Source organism: Columba livia, chromosome 7 (assembly GCF_036013475.1).
Source record: "Columba livia isolate bColLiv1 breed racing homer chromosome 7, bColLiv1.pat.W.v2, whole genome shotgun sequence".
Classification (NCBI taxonomy): Eukaryota; Metazoa; Chordata; class Aves; order Columbiformes; family Columbidae; genus Columba; species Columba livia.
Window position 1 is genome coordinate 34,807,824 of NC_088608.1, and position 16,858 is coordinate 34,824,681.

At 45.0% G+C, this 16,858-nt stretch overlaps 1 protein-coding gene and 1 long non-coding RNA gene across 4 annotated transcripts; one reads left to right on the top strand and one right to left on the bottom strand.

Annotated features, from left to right (window-relative positions):
* Positions 1-149: 149 nt before the first annotated feature.
* On the bottom strand, positions 150-16,346 carry LOC102095474 (UDP-glucuronosyltransferase 1A9). 3 transcript variants are annotated; one of them, XM_065069216.1, is made up of 6 exons: positions 15,624-16,346; positions 9,591-9,731; positions 6,152-6,283; positions 5,798-5,885; positions 3,450-3,669; positions 150-2,094 (listed from the first exon to the last, which is right to left on the bottom strand). In XM_065069216.1, the coding sequence occupies exons 1-6, from the start codon at positions 16,344-16,346 to the stop codon at positions 1,797-1,799; spliced, it is 1,602 nt and encodes a 533-aa protein (XP_064925288.1). In that variant the 3' UTR covers positions 150-1,796. The 3 variants fall into 3 exon arrangements, with proteins under 3 accessions (XP_064925288.1, XP_064925287.1, XP_064925289.1); XM_065069215.1 differs by lacking the exon at positions 9,591-9,731 and having other exon boundaries at positions 15,486-16,346; XM_065069217.1 differs by lacking the exons at positions 9,591-9,731; positions 15,624-16,346 and adding an exon at positions 11,340-11,399.
* LOC135579882 (uncharacterized) lies at positions 9,779-16,337 on the top strand. The gene is made up of 3 exons (XR_010473756.1): positions 9,779-10,173; positions 16,032-16,109; positions 16,200-16,337. It is a non-coding gene; the product is annotated as an uncharacterized LOC135579882 (long non-coding RNA).
* Positions 16,347-16,858: the final 512 nt, after the last annotated feature.

Here is a 16,858-nt window from a genome sequence, read left to right on the forward strand (position 1 = left end):
CGCTGAGCAGTAGCTTTTGTGCACTGAGGTGGTTTTCACACCGTGGGGCATCGAACCTTTCCCTTCTCCAGCTCTCTCTCCATGACAGAACAAGCATCCAGGTCCATATCATGATAGAAGACATAAGAGCCATTAGTGTTAGTATTGTGGATTTATTTATAGGGCTGGGGTATGGGTCTTTACCTGAGCATCACTTACAAAGAGTAAAACAGTTGGGTTTGATAAACGAAGGTGCTTACAAAGGTCTCATCACCTAACAGGTAAGCTCCAAATACAGCACTCTGCCTGATGGGGAACTTGGGTAAATACCAGTGGCTTTAGAGCCACTTCCCTGCTGAAACTTTGAGTTCAGGATGTTGTAAACACACACAAAACCCATTTAAGATATGCATCTAGCTTGGCTTATGTGACATATGCAGTAAGCATATAACATTTGCCTCTTCTATGACAACAACTACACAGAGATTTCAAAGTGTTTGATAAACCTGACGGTCTTACACTAGAGCAAATTGTTCTCCTAAAGCCCTTGAAGCAAAGTCTTATGAAATCGCTATATACCCGCCATATCTCCATTGCAGCCGCAGGAGATTCAAACAGCCCCAGCGAGCACTAGTGACCAAGAGGGTTGTGAACAAGCCATGCAGACAGAGATCAAGAGGGCGCAGCAGTTTGTGCAGGAGGGTGGGTGAGAAGGGCTGTGCACCCTCCTCGTAGGCCCACAGCCCAGGGGCCCATGAGCAGGGTCTGCAAGAAGAAACTGGACCAGGAGCACACATTGGATACCACAGTGGGTGACTGTCAGTTAAGGGGCACTGAGGCACCATCTGCTGACCTGACAGGGAGTCAGGACAGGTGTGCTGCCTTCTGGGAGCTAAGGACTGACAAACATTCCTTAGCTGTCTCCTGAGATGAGAACGATAAGACCAGCCACCTCAAATGTATGTACACCAGTGCTCACAGCCTGGGGAGCAAACACGTGGAACTGGAGCTCCATAGCCAGACTGAAAGTTATGATATCATAGGAATAACTGGAAGATGGTGGGACAATTTACACATCTGCAGGACTGCGATAGATGACTACAGGTTGTTTTGTAAAGACAGGCAGGGCAGAAGAAGAGGAGGAGTAGTGCTTTATGTTAAGGAGAGCCTTGAATGTATAGAAGTCAACTATGGTGATTGTGGAAGCCTTTCAAATGCCTCTGGGTCAAGATCACTTCCTATGACAAAGTAACCTGCTTGGTTGCTGTGGGGAGAGCAGTGGACGTTGTCTGCCTGGATTTCTCCGATGCTTTAGGTGCTGTTTCCCACAGCCACCTCCTAGAGAAACTGATGTGTTACAGTCTACACAAGTAATCTCTGTGGTGGGTGGGGAACTGGATGACAGGCTGCACCCAGAGGGTGGTGGTGAATAGGGAGTGGGGAAGTAGACACTTTGGAAGGGAGAACCACCCTGCAGAGTGGAAAGGTTGGACAAGATGATCCATGAGGTCCCTTCCAACCAGGTATTCTATGTTTCCTAGAGCCCTTTGTAGACTAAGACGTGGAATCTGGGAGCCTTGGACTTCACACTATCTTCTCAAATGACTGGAGCACTTCTATACAACTTATTTTTAAGAATCAATTCTTAATTAAAAGCAAAAATTATATCAGTGAAACAACCCCTCCTATGGTGCTATTTAAAGGAACACAATTATTTCCTGACTGAAAGCCGGCAATTATTTGAGTGAAATTTGAGATGTTCTCTGATCCTTCTGGCCTGGAGCAGAGTCCTTATTCCCTACCACTGGTTCCATCTGCTAGTGAGACTTTGCTTTGGTTGGCTTTCTTGCTCTTCCCTTCTTAGAGCAGCACCTGCGGCAGCAGAACAGGCAGCACTTCAGAGAAATGAAGAGGGAGAGGAGCACCACGGCCAGGAGGAAGGCGATGACGTCCAGGGAGTGGTACTGGATCCAGTTCAAGTCGTGAGCAGCGGGGCGCAGGTGTGGGGCCCCTTTGTGTTTCATTACAAACTCCACCCAGTGCACGGCCAGGTCCAGCGGGTGGATGGGTCTGTCGAGGTGAAGCTCAGAGAGGCGCTTGATGTTCTCTTTGTACCTGCCAAGGAAAGATGTTGGGTGTTTTCAGTGACTCCTGCTGCTGAGACTGAGACCCCGGAAAAAAGGGATGCAGTGTTAGTTGTCTGATGGCCCACTGGGGGCTTCTCTGGTGGTGTCCTCCCACCCCATGAGAAGGAAAATGGCAAAGATACAGGCTCAGAAAAGTGCTGTTTTCAATGATAAACAAAGGAGAAAGGGTATGAGAAAAGAAGAAAAAGCTCAGTTTGAGCTGTCAGCAAAATATTTGGGGTAAAAGTACCTGGCTGAAATGTGAGACTGAGTGTAGGAAAGCCATCCAGCTGAAGATCAAGATCTATTATTATTGTAATTAGCAGTAGTAGTAGTATGTATTGTTATAAGAACAGTGGTTAGGAAACCATGGCAAAAGGTGTCATTTCTTAGAAACACACTGGGGGAGAGGATGCCAAGGACTGAGAGGCCCTAAAACCAACAGAGAATGGGAGTGGGGAAGAGGAAGGTATGTCCTACAGCTCCACTTCATTGTGATGCCTTAAAACATGTTGGGCACGCTGTCTGCAAGACATAATGTCTGGTGTGGTTCCAGGTACCTCCTCAGTGTACCCAAGCACGTTTTCCCTGCTCTGTGCTGGGGTTGTCCAGCCTTGCTGAGCCAGGGAGCAGCTGACTGTGCTCATACAGATCCTCTTGAGCCCTGTGTGTGTGTGGGGGGAAATGACTGAGAAAACTAGTCTGTAAAATAAATGAGTGATAATAGCTATGTTTAGGAAACCCTGCCAGCTGGAGGGCAAAGTTTCTTGATGCAGAACAGCCTCAGGACTACACAGAGGCACTGCAACTTGTCTCCTTCTTCCTGCTGCTGTGCAGGCAGCATCTCTGGGCAAGCCTCATGCAAAGGAAACCAGCCAGGCAGCTGAGCCTTTCAATCTTTTCAGGCTGTCCACTGACTCATGTCACCACTGACTGGGGGAACAAAAGCAGTTTGCCACATCTGCCTTCACCGATTGCATTTTTCTACCACATTGTGTCAAAACTCTCTAGGTCACTGCCTGGTAAATTTGGCTTTAAGCAGGTGACATATTTTTTGTCAACTTGGTTTCTTCTACTGCACTTACACCCCATGTTCTCTGATACCTGCATCCTCTCATATCAGCCAGTTCTTGTTACCTGATGGTTACAATCCTGGGCAGTGAGAAGGACAGTGCTGTTACGGGGACAGGACAAGGTTAACCCTGGGTAAGTGTCAGCTTCTCAGTGATGTGGCTTTGATAAAAGAAGGCATGTAAGAACAGATTAGCATTCTGTTAAGCTGGAAGCCAGAGTACTGGTGTTATACAACATTAGAAGGCAAAAAGTTGCTTTTCTATTACTAACTTCTTATCATTAATAACCGCTTTCAGGGCAGTGGATATGTCTTGTGAAGTCATTTCAAGTATATTCAGCGTCAGTCCTGCTCCCCGTGACTCTATTTGCTTGGCGTTGTCCATCTGGTCTCCAAATAACGGCATTAGTACCATTGGCACTGCGTTGCATATACCCTCGTAGATACCGTGTGAGCCTCCGTGGGTAATAAAGGCACGAGCCTTAGGGTGAGCTGTAGAGGAAAGACAGACTTGCTTAGCTTTTTGATTTCTTAAGTCACAGTAACACATCCCTGGGGAAAGAACTTGCACAAAAGCAGCCCTGGCAGTCATAAATCAAGAACTTTGGGCTGTCACGTGTATCATTACTTATGGACAGACTCAGGGCTGCAGAGAATAGGGCATTACAAGGGACTGAGTGAACCTTGGGTTGTAGAGCCCTTTCTTGGTTTGGGTAATCTCTGGAAAGCCTTGGATAATCCTCCAAAGCTTCTCAGATTTTAGGATGAAATCAGAGCCAAGTGACATATAAGCAGGACGCTACCATCACTTACTTTTTACAGTATCACAGTATGTTTGGGATTGGAAGGGACCTTCAAAAGATCATCTAGTCCAATCCCCCTGCTGGAGCAGGAACACCTAGGTGAGGTCGCATAGGAACATGTCCAGGCGGGTTTTGAATGTCTCCAGAGAAGGAGACTCCACAACCTCCCTGGGCAGCCTGTTCCAGTGCTCTGGCACCTTTACTGAGAAGAAGTTTTTTCTCAAATTTAAGCGGAACCTCTTGTGTTCCAGCTTGATCCCATTACCCCTTGTCCTATCGTTGTTTGCCTATCGTTGAAGAGCCTGGCTCCATCCTCATGGCACTCACCCTTTATATATTTATAAACACTAATGAGGTCCCCCCTTAGTCTCCTCTTCTCCAAACTAAAGAGCCCCAGCTCCCTCAGCCTTTCTTCATAAGGGAGGTGCTCCACTCCCTTAATCATCTTCGTTGCCCTACGCTGGACCCTCTCCAGCAGTTCCCTGTCCTTCTTGAACTGAGGGGCCCAGAACTGGACACAATATTCCAGATGTGGTCTCACCAGGGCAGAGTAGAGGGGAAGGAGGACCTCTCTCGATCTACTAGCCACCCCCCTTCTAATACACCCCAGGATGCCATTGGCCTTCCTGGCCACAAGGGCACAGTGCTGGCTCATGGTCATCCTGTTGTCCACCAGGACCCGCAGGTCCCTTTCCCCTACACTGCTCTCTAATATGTAATTTCCCAACCTATACTGGAACCTGGGGTTGTTCCTGCCCAGATGCAGGACTCTACACTTTCCCTTGTTAAATTTCATTAGGTTATTCCCTGCCCAACTCTCCAGCCTGTCCAGGTCCCGCTGGATGGCAGCACAGCCTTCTGGCATGTCAGCCACTCCTCCCAGCTTAGTGTCATCAGCAAACTTGCTGATAGTACACTCTATTCCCTCGTCTAAATCGTTAATGAATATATTGAATAATATTGGCCCCAGTACTGACCCCTGAGGCACTCCACTAGATACTGGCCTCCAACTAGACTCTGCACCATTGACTACCACTCTCTGGCTTCTCTCCTTAAGCCAGTTTGCAACCCACCTCACTACTCTATTGTCTACACCACACCTCCTCAACTTAGCTGTGAGGATGCTGTGGGAGACTGTGTCAAAGGCTTTACTGAATTCAAGGTAGACCACATCCACCGCTCTGCCATCATCCATCCACCTTGTTACATTCTCATAAAAGGCTATGAGGTTGGTCAAGCACGACTTACCCTTGGTAAAGCCATGCTGACTGCCCCTAATAACCCTCTTATCCTTGATATGCCTTGAGATGGCACCAAGGATAAGCTGTTCCATTACTTTCCCAGGGACAGAGGTTTTTTTACCATGTCTTCCATTTGCTGGCTTTTCAGATGGCCCACAGCTGAGTCCTGTTGTCTAACCAACAAGTGTACACCTGCCAACAGCATGTACTATTTTACCACTTGAAAAGCCTGATGACCCATCTGGAAATGCTCTCTTGGGCTCCTTAAATTTTATTTTCAGTCCAGTAGGCAAAAACATGATAAAAATGCACAGCTGGCTAGTCAAAGGTAAAGACCACCGTTTTTGACAGAAAGGGTAGTGAAGCATTGGAACACGTTTCCAAACAGTGTTGTTTCATAATTTGGCAAATTTGAAGTTGCAACCAGATAAGTTTCTAAACAGCAAGGGCCGAAAGTAAATCCTGTGACCCACAGTGATACAGGGACTCAGCAGAGATGATGCTAATGGGGCCTTACCGCAGCAGTATCAGACTAAAAGAAACACGCTGGAGTCACTCAGGGTATCTCAGACCTACCTAGAAGATCATTCTGTGGCAGCCATTTGGTGAGCTTTACGTTCTTTGGCAGGTTGTGGGGCACCTTTCCCGTGTATCTCCACAAAACCTGTTAAGACAAGTAAGCACAACAGCAGTTCTCAGCAACTGGTCTCTTGCTGCTCCTCAGTGGGTTTGAAAAGCACAGCTAAAAACTTCCACAGTGCACAAAACCTGTTTTGTCTTGCGGAGGAGCTGGGCTGATACTTCCTTCTGGCATCAGGGAGCAGGAGAAAGAAGGGAAGACCAAGCACACCAAAAAGGAAAGGTAATCATGTAGTGTATTTGAAAAGAGCATTGAATTGCTGTGCTGGAATTGGGAGAGGGAAACCATACCGTCTGAGGGACAGAGCCCAAGGCATCTGCAATTTCTTCGGCTTTCTTCATAGGAATCTCAGAGACCATGGAGCCCAGCGAGAAGACAACAATGCCATGTTCTCCAGAGGCATTCACGATAGCTTCAAATTCCTGCCAACACAGAGTGCATCCCAAGTCAAGGTCCTTTCCATGTTACGTGTTGTACTTTGTCACATTCCCACAAAACTTGGAAGGCAATAAAATGAGCAGCTAACACAACAAAGTAATGATCAGGAAATTCAGTTCTCTATAGGAAAATCAGTTCTGGGGAAAAAAAATGGGCACTGGTGGATGAACAGAGTTATGGAGGTGTGCAGGATCGTTAGTAGAGGAGGGTCCCAGATAAGATGAGAAGACACTGGAATGCCCACAGCCGGATCTGATCAGACTATAAATGGGCTTCCCACTGAAGATTCCCCTTGTGTGGTCTTCTCGGAGCAGCGAGTCTGTGCTGGAGCCCTCCCCTTAACTGGGATGCTGTCTAAGTAAACTTCCCGGGATTGGAAGCGCCTCACCTCTTCATTTGGGTGACTGATAATCTACTAGATATATCCTTGAATAAGTCCTTGCCGATCAGGCAAGTGTAGTTTTTGCTGAACCAGGTGAGTGTTTTAGTACTTGGCACAGAGGGCTCTGGCTTTGTTTCTTGTGAGTGCGTGCATGCATGCTGTGGATCCTCGTTATTCTTATTTTGCTGCACCCCAATAATCTCCTCAACTGATAAGCGAACCTTTGTCTTATGCTATTGGAGTGCTAACTAGTTGTATAAGCCCTGTTTTGATCGGTTCATTGGCTGTACTTTTCCAGCCAGAGTGAAGTCTGTTTTGGAGCTTCTTGTCTTCCTGAAACTGACTTCTGGGTCCCTTCGTGACATTTAAATTGGCGCAGCAAGAAGAGTATCAGAAATGGAGGAACTATTTCAGTGTTACATCTGTGATAATCCTTCTGCGCCGACCTGCACACATCAGGTGGAAGCGAGCGTGTGTGGTGCTGGAGTGACAGTATTCACGTGTGTTGTGTTCTGTGCTACTGTTTTCTGCCTTGCGGTCAGTGCTGTGCTTGGTGGTGTTCTGTGCGTCTGCTTAAAGCAAGTCCGAAACCAGCGCAAACCCAATAACCAGAGAGGCGCAATTCTGAAAAAGAGCTGGAAATAGGTTGTTTGAAAGCGGAGTTATGGCGAAAGAGAGAGTGAGTGCGTTTGTTAGAATAAATGATTTAGCTCATGATAACCAGAGCAAGATCCCCCCGCAGCGTTCCCCAAATTCGGAAATTGATTGTGAGCATAGACCCCGAAGATTGGGATGGAGACATATGGGGACAACCTGAAAACAGTGTTGATGAAGAGGAGGTGGAGAAAAAGGATGTGCGACCTCTTATTAAAACTGAGACATGTACAGGACCATGGGGTGGACACCCCAAACTGCCATTTGTAGCACCCTGTGGATGGGACCTTATCTCAGTGATTTGCAAGCTAAATTCTCATGCAAGCTGGGTGAAACAGAAACTTAATGTGTTTGGTGTGTTTCACTAACAGGGGCTGATCAGATATTACTGAGTAATGAGCAAGCTGCGGGCTTTTGGTGATTTGGTGTGTTCTTAAGTGTTGGTCTGGATGGTGATCAGCCCATAACATCTTGTGTGGCTTACTGGGCTGGTGGCATGGATCCCAAGGAACGTGGGGAGCCCGTCACCGTTAGGAAAAAGGCTTATCGGAGCTGGCTGAGGGAGTTAAAAAGGCTGCTTGTATACAAGCAATGTATGAGGGAGGGCTGCCAAACACTTTAAAGATGTGTCCAGACCCTCAGGGAGAGAATTCAGGAGGCTATCAACCATAACAAGCAGAACAGCCAAAATGCTCCTGCACATGTATTAACCTGGGCTGAAATTGTGCACAATTTAGTCACCTACGGGTGTGAAATGGGAGGGGTGGACCTGGGCAACAGCACAAACTGGAACAGGAAAGTTTGGAAAATGAGCTGCAAACCTCTCCACGAATGGTTCCCCCTTCATTGGGAACCTGAGCCCTTCCATGGCTGGTGGTGCAAAGTAGGGCAGCCTGTGGCATCAGGTGCTTGCATTAGAGGTTTAATGACACTGCATTTATTGGGCCTGCGTTGAGTATAATTATATTGAATCACTGCCAATTTTTTAATCTGTTTTGTTTTTCAGTTTAAATACAAGAAGGACTAGGAGATCTGCCACTGGAATCCAAGAGCAAAAGGATTCTGATGAAGCATAAAAACAGCTGAAGGCTGGAGCAAGAATCCTGCACCATAGAAAAATATTTGGTAAAGGCAGGGAAGGAAAGGCAAAACTGGAGGGAATTATTGCAGTCATCACATTTAAGTGGAATAAAATGAACTAAATGTCCCTGTAAGTCTGGCAACTGAAATATTATATCTAAGGTCTGAGGGGATAACAGAGATCGACCCTGTCCTACCAGAACTCTCAGAAGGCATGCTCTACATTAAGGCACCATAGATATCTGGTTGGGAGCTCCAGGTGCAATTCTGTATAAACTCTCAGACATCTGGGAACTGCAAAATCCTCCCTAAATTACCAATGTGCTTTTGGTACAAAATTCTTTGGCAGTTCCTGATGCAGTGGAATGGGTATGGCTTTTTCAGAGCGTATTCAGCACTGTTTATTCTCTATGGGACCAGTCACATCAGTTTTACTCTGTTCTTTGAAAGCTTTTGCATGACAAGGTCTGACTCTCTGCTCAGGAACACCACTACCAGTAAGAGACTTTTTGTAGCACTGCTTTGGAAATAGGTGGGTTATTGTACTAAAGTCTTTTTACCCAGGCTCTGCTTGCATAGGTGTGTGCTACACATGACCTTTATGAAATATCTGCAGTAGACATGAACTGAAAAATAAGAGAAAGCATTAAGAATTAGGAGGATTTCTTTGGGGAAAGTGACAGATATTCTATACTTAAGAAGCTGGACAGAGTTCTAGCAAAACATAGTTGCAGTCCAGATCTGGGACAGAGTATTTTGCACAAAAGATCTCTCGCTCCTTCGCTGGGTGATGGGGGTTTCACTCAGGTCTGCCACTGTCTGAAATTGCTGCCAAAATGGTCCTCTGCTCAAGGGCAGAAGGCTAGCATTGCCCCAGCTAGCACCAAGTCCTGTAACTAGGCATACAAAATTGAATTACTGGAAATAGGCTGCTGGAAAATACTGAGGGAAAAGCCCAGCTTTCCATGCACGCTTCTGTGGGAATCTGGAAGCCTCCCACCAGATAACATATTCCTCATTGCCCAAGGGATGCAGAGGTTCAAAATGCTTTCCTAGCCACTTCTACCTCACTCTTTCTCTTGTTATTTCTTGTTACTGCCGGGAGCTCCATCTCATGGCGAGAGCGAACAGTGCAGTCACAGCTAAGCTAGAGGGGGTAAAAAAAGGTAACTAACCTGTGATAACGCTTTTTCCTGAGTGCAGCTTATGCCTCCGATCAAGACCATATTAGGCATTAGGGGCCTGGGGTACTCAAACACAAAGTCATATTTCATGAGCCAAACAGACGCGTGGCTGAACAGCTCGAGCATTGTTGCCTCTTGTTGGAGGAATTCCCTGATCAAACGATCATATGGTGAATAAAGAAAGCTGCAAGCCAGGGAACTGCTCAGGCTAGCTAGGAGGTTTCCGGTGCGCTGCAGGAATGCCATGCGGTCTGTGTAGCGAGTGAAGAGCTTAGGAACGTAAGAAGGAGGATTTGGGCATTCCACAAATTTGTCTCTGGCGCAAGCACCGTGATTTCATGTCCCCTCTCTCAGCCGCTCTGCAACCAGGCGCATGCTGAGCCGGTGGCTGCCATCGTTAGGGACAACCAAAAGCTTTCCAGGAAAAACCCAGCCCAGGAGGCAAGAGGATTAAGTCCTGGATTTGAAGAAGCCATTTTCCGTGAGCTGTCAGCAAAGTTTTAACCAGCTGCAAAACTGCTGCAGGGGATGAGAAATGAATCGTGGGGTATTTTGCACTTTGTTCTTCACTAAGGTGAGTGTTTAATGTTTAATGGACCGTATGTTTGTGGGCAGAAACAAGGGTAATTTTTATCTGTGGCTAAAGACTGGATTTATCTTCGATGAAGAGTGAAGGCTTTAAGCAACTGGGCCCTCAAGCAGTCAGCGCTGAAAGGCTGAACAGAGTTATGATTGGGAGGTATCACCTGACTGAGCAATCTCTGTCTTATTAGCATCCAGTTAATGATGAACTCCCTGCCTTGAGTCTGCTCAACTGATTAGACATAGAACTCGGAACAGAAGTCTGACCTGTGGATTCGCTTGTGCTCTCAGAGTCTAAACAGGAAGCAATGAATTGACAGAGATTTGATATCCAGTGGGTTGATAAGGTTTATCTTCAGATTTGTTCCTATATTGTACCAGTTATCAAAGCAAAAGCCCTGAGTCTACAGTAGTAAAGGTGATACAAGCTCAGCAATAACTTCTGCTGTTGCAACACCACCGTGGTCTGAAAAACGCAATAAATGACAGGCATCTGCGTTATATGCACAGCCCACTAGGGAGATTTGAACAAGTTAGGGAAGGAGGGTAGATAGTTATACTCCTGAAGGTTTCTGATTCCAATCATCCTCTTCTATGCTTTCTTCCACAAATGTGGAAGGAGCTCCCTCTATTGTTTTTGATTGCCTACCCTGCTAGGATTTGGGATATTCATGCACGTTATTGATCTCTGTCGCACACTATCAGTGCCTGGGTATACCCCCAGAGTTAATTCCACATTTCTACTTTGTGCCCAGTTAAGTCTCGTACAATTAATCAATATTGCACAAGTGTTAGGGGTATGAATATGATCTAGCATGATTTTGTCCTTTATCTAGATACAGTAGAACTGCCATGATTGTCTGACATTACTTGATATGCTTCCAACAAGCTAAGCTATAGCTAGGCAGCTGTATAGCTTAGACAGCTTCACCTAAGCTCTTCCGGAGAGAAACCCTTCAGCTGCTCACAGTGCAACGAAGCTAAGGTCTTGTGATCATCTATCAGAGGCTGAGGTTGCTACTTCCAAATCAAGCCATCCTGGTATTCGATCACATTTGTGCTCAAGCACAAATACTACTATAGGAAGCATTTAAAAAAGCAAATCTTAAATAATCACTAATAAATGCTATAATGCCCTTAATGGAAACAGCGACGAACCTTCGATACTGACTTTCTCTGAGCACAGTTGATGCCTCCAACATAGACTATATTTGGCATTATTGGGCACAGGTACTCAAAAACAAAGTCATATCTCATCAGCCAAATGGATGCTTTGCTAAACAGTTCCAGTACTGTTACTTCTCTTTGAAGAACATCAGAAGCTTCGTTCTCATATTTTAAATGAAAGAGTTAGCACAACAAATCTTCTGAAATCCCAACCAGAAGGTTCTTCACACACTCTGTAAATGTCATGTGATCTGAACTGGATGTGACAACTTCACTTAAGCTCTTGCAGAGAGAAACCCTTGAGCTGCTGTTTTTAAGGGAATTTTTCTGGATCAGGGTGGTTTGAGATGATTCACTGTGCACATGACTTTCCTGTGCCAGATTTAAAGTCAGGAGCACTTCTTTCCAGCTTTTATGGCCATTGGGTTTCTCCAGAGAGTTTATAGTACAAGAAGCATGTGGTGCTATTGACACAGAAGACCTAGATCTCCAACCTTCCCTCTTACACCTTCGCTCAGAAAGGTGCCTGGAGTTCACACGCGATGTTCTACACGCTGAGCAGGAGCTGGCACGCCAGGCAGTGGTGTCACCAAAGTTTGTGTAACACATTAACCAAACACCTCTTTGTGTAGACAGTGATGCAACAGAATATGCAGCTCTTGCTCAAGAGCGGCCATAAGAGTCCATAGGTGAGTAGCTCAGGGTCAAACATCTTTTAGAAGGCAATGATACCACAGAATATGTGGTCGTTGCTCAAGAAGGGCCATAAGAGTTCATAGGTGAGAGGCTACAGGCCAAATGTTTTTAAAAGTTCTTAATAATACCTGCTTTTCAAAATAAGTTAATAAGGCTTGGCTATGGTATGCCATGGAAATCCTGTTCTCTATAACACTCGACTGCAGCCTACAGCTATTCAATGGGAATTAACAATGATGACAGAGCCCAACTTCTCTGGCTATCAGTGAATAGTATAATATGGGCTACAAATGGCAGTTTGAAAGATTCAGACTGAACACTTGGAAAAAGCTTTTTACCTCTGAGCTTTTGAAGGTTTGCCTGTATAAGAGCATGGCTGACGTGATCTGATGTGGAAGATAGTCCCACTTCAGGGACTTGTTTAGATAGCCAAATCAGATTGATTTGCATGGGATTTCAGTGAATTATTAAATTGTTCTTAAGAAACTGAGTTAACACTACAGCAAATGATGCAATGGATAGTCAAGGGGCAGATGGGTGAATTAAATAGGCCCTGGTAAACAAAATCCACACAAGATAAAGGAATGGCACAGTAGCTAAAAAAGAGCAGTTTCTGGGTGGAGAAGAGCAACTGTTTCAGACTCCAAATGAAGCAGACTTGATCAGAGAGAGCTCTGAACGGTTTCTTCGTGCTGTGCAGCAGCCTGGAGGAGTCATCGTGGAGCAGGTAAGAGTGATGGGAGATCTGGTTCATGGATGTCTACCTTTGCTGAAGGTAGCTGGGTGTGACAAGCACATTTCGAGGCTAATACCAAGTGTGTCCTAAAAAGGTTCTCCATATGGCATGTTAAAAGTGATTGTCATAAGCCAGCAAGAAGGACTATAACATCTAAGAACTCTACATTTGAGAGGAATGAGTTTCAGGCACCAATACAGTCCCTTTCTGCAGCCTGTTTAAGCAGAACTTTCTGTCTAGCTGACCATGAGGCGATATTAAAAGACCAAAAACCAAAGGAGGTAGACAGAAGGTATTGTCGTGTACCAGAGGGTTAGCTGCAGTACCTGTGAGTGCATTTTCATATTTCAGCAATGAAGAGGAACAGATTTCATATGATAAGGCGATGCAGCATTACATATGCCCTAAGGTGGTAGTACCGGTAGGTACCACAAATTTGCACACATGCTGTTGCCCTACGCTAACGCATAAGGGGCCCTCGATTCTCATATCTGCTGTAAAGTCACTTCCAAGTTCTGCTAACGTTTCAGCCAAATGTCTATTATCTGTGTAACACTAATATAGAGGATGCTTCAAAAGGATACATGAGATTTCAAAGCAGCAGTATATTTCACGATGGCAACATGTTACAACTACACAAAAATTAACTAATAGTTTAATAAGTTATCAAGTTTTAGTAACTTTTTGATAAATTATCTGTTTCCTGCACCTGGTGTATGGAAACTTTCTGCCCTGCCCTTTCAAGTGGTAAAAGTTTCATTCACGGGTGGTTCATGGTTGTAGAGATAGTGATTTCAAATTGGGCCATCGTTTGAACACCCTCTATAATGGTATAAAACAACATTAAACTGAAGAAGAAACAAAGAAAGGAAACAAACCGAAACAAAACACAAAATCCCCACCAACACACATCTCATGGCTAATGGCAGAATCATAAGAGTTCAAAAGTTGCATAACTGGATTTAGAGTAGCACGCAAACACCATTTCACATCTCTATGAGTCCAGAGACTGAAGTCCACTAACTGAACGGCAAGTTCGGACAATTCCAAAGGCAAGGGTGAAAAGAGATACCTATCACGAGAAAGTAAATCTGAAGGACAGGGTTGAGTGCTAAGGCTGTATGCTGTGATTACCTCTTTTGTAAGTCTGCAAATCCTGACAGGCAGAATGTACCTCTTATTAACCACCCAAATCCCTTTTACATTCATAGGTTCTGCCTACAAAAAATCTGACGGTGTTGAGAGGCTTTTGGTTGTTTGGTTTTTTTTTTTTTTGAGCATGGTGTGAGAAAGTGCTGCCTTTTGTTTGCTTTAAGTTTGCTGCCAACTCAATCAGTGTTAGTCACAGGTTAAGTACGGGGAGAAATTCTGTATCAGTTCCCCTTTCACCGCTGTTAAACTTTTCCAGTTTTTATAGACCTCTGTCACGAATCCTCTGCCATAGTTATTTTCATAGGTTTAGCTATATGGTTTATTGCATCTCTGCTTTTCTAGACTGAGTGGCAATTTGGAATCCTCTTAATGCTTCATTTTTTGCTGCATGAGATGCAGCTTTTTCTGAAAAATTAGCCCTATTTCATTCTTTTGCAAAGTCAAGATCTGAAAAACTTATTTAACAGGAAAAGTTCTTTTTAAAAATAGAAGCTGTGCTGTTACTCTACAAAACACCAAATATATTTGAATACACATTCAAAAAATCTGAAATAAATCCAACGTTCATTTTATAAGAATAAAGTAAGGTAACTTATACTACAGGTGAGACAGCAGCCAGCTGACTGAGGAGGTGATCCTTCTGTGTTCAGCACTTTGGAGACATGTGAAGATGTGTACCTAGTCTGGGGCTCTCCAGTACGAGAAAGACATTGATGTGCTGGAGCAGGTCCAGCAAAAGCCAAGGGAATGGTTAGGGGCTGGGGACCACTGAGAAAGATGAGCTTGCTCAGGATTCAGAAGAGAAGGCTGACAGGAGATCTTACTGCTGTCTTCAACTCCCCTTGTGGGAGAGCATAAAGAAGACAGAACCCAGCTCTTCTCAGGGTCTCACGGTGACAGGACAAGAGGCAACAGACACAAGCAGCCACATGGAAAACTGGAACTGGATACAATAATAAATTTTAAATATATTGAAGTGTTTTCACTATAATGGTCATAGGAGGTATTCAAATACATTCAACATGACATAGAATGGAACAACCTGAACTGGATATGCTTTGACGAGGAGGCTGGCTGAGAGTCCTGCAAATGACCTTCCAAATGAAAGTCTTTAAGGGGACTGTGATAATTCAAAACATAGAGAATCCTTCTTTAAAGAAAAAAAGACAGGAATGACAAGTTGGTCCACAGGATGTGTTGAAGGTCTCTTGAAATAAAAATTTGCCTTTGCAGCACATCAACAGCCCTGGGTGATGAGGCACTGAGCAACCTGCTCTAATGTCCAAGCTGGCTTTGGGCAGAGGCGCAAGGCCAACGGGGAGTTTCCCAGAGCTAATTCCAGACACAGCTCTTTATTTGTCTTTATACTGTGACAGTAGGGTGACTTTACTGAAACAAGCACTGGTATCTCTTTGCAAAGCAATAGTAGTTTGAAATCCTTCTACTGTCAATTACCCACAGAAAGTGACCTTTCTAACTAAACCTACATTACGAATTTTCAAGAGTACGCGAGAACCTGCGAGAAGGACAAGAAAAAAGAGAGTATGACCCACCTGTGTTAGCTTCTTGTGAGCACAAGTTACTCCACTAACCATGACCATGTTGGGCATCAATGGTCTCGGATACTGAAAAACAAAGTCTCTCCTCAAGAGCCAAATGGAAGCCTGGCGTAAGAGATCCATCACAGTCACATCCCGCTGGAGGAATTCAGAAGCCAGTGTTGCGTATGGTTGAAAAACAAAATTACAGAGAAAATAATTTGGGATGTCATATATTAGGTTCCTCACCCTCTGGAGAAAGTTCATGCGATCTGTATGATCTGTGAATGCCCTGGGGACATAAGAAGGGGGACTGGGACACTGAGTGGCTTGTAAGTCTAAATCACATGGTAAGCGTTGCAAAATAAACACAGAAGGGAGTGAAAGATGCTCAGCCAGTATCGGCCCACAGGGTAGGAAAGGATCTGTAAAAACAGCATCAAACTGACTCTCCTTAAGATATGTGACAAGCTCTTTGTTGTACAGTAAGTGTGAACAGGTAGACAGGAACAAGGCAGAGGTATTTTTCACTAGTTCACGTGTTTTAAAAAATCTTTCCAGAAAAGATCCTTCTTCAAACGCATTCTGGCCAGTTCTCCAGAAGGTGCGATCCAGCTCTTCCTGCGTGAAAGGCACTGGGTACGTTTTCATAACAAAATTCTTTGTTGGCTTTATGTGGAGAGTGATTTCAGGTGCTACGACGACTATTTCATGTCCCTTCTGCTTCAGACCATCCAACACTTCCCGCATGCTGAGCCAATGGCTCCCATCCACCGGCACCACCAGCAGCTTCCCACCAGCAGCCAAGCTGAGCATGGACAGGAGCAGAACCAGCGTCGCTGTGACTCGTGCATGAGCACTGAGCACCGGGACCATTTCTGCAGAAACCTGGTGAGTGCTGCCCACAAGGAAAACCACTGGTGACACTGAAGCAAGAGCACCAGCTCTGCACTTTTAAGCAATCTGTGCTTCTGTTTAACTTTTGATCCTTGGAGTTATTTGCTGTGTGGTAAATGGATAATCACTGTTTTGATTAAAGGCTGGAGAACAAAAGATCAGTAATCTACATCGTTGCATAGTAAATGTGGTGGGAGTGCCAGATATGTTCTGCCTGGTTCTATTAGAAAAGCTTTGGCAGCTCTGTTGCCTTTGAGCAGAATGTGCCAGGCCACCATAGCCCCTTCAGGCAAAGTGAGATTGACTTTTCTCTCAGATCTCACATAGCCGTCACCACGGTCAAACCTTGTACATGGAGACAGTGCTTCTTAGCCTCAGAGTCCACAGCCTGCAGCATTCCTGCTGATTCCAGCTTTGGAAATAGCCTTGGGAAGCAGACAAGTTCATTGACAAAGAAACAAGTGGTAAGGCAGCAAGGGTGCACCAGAACA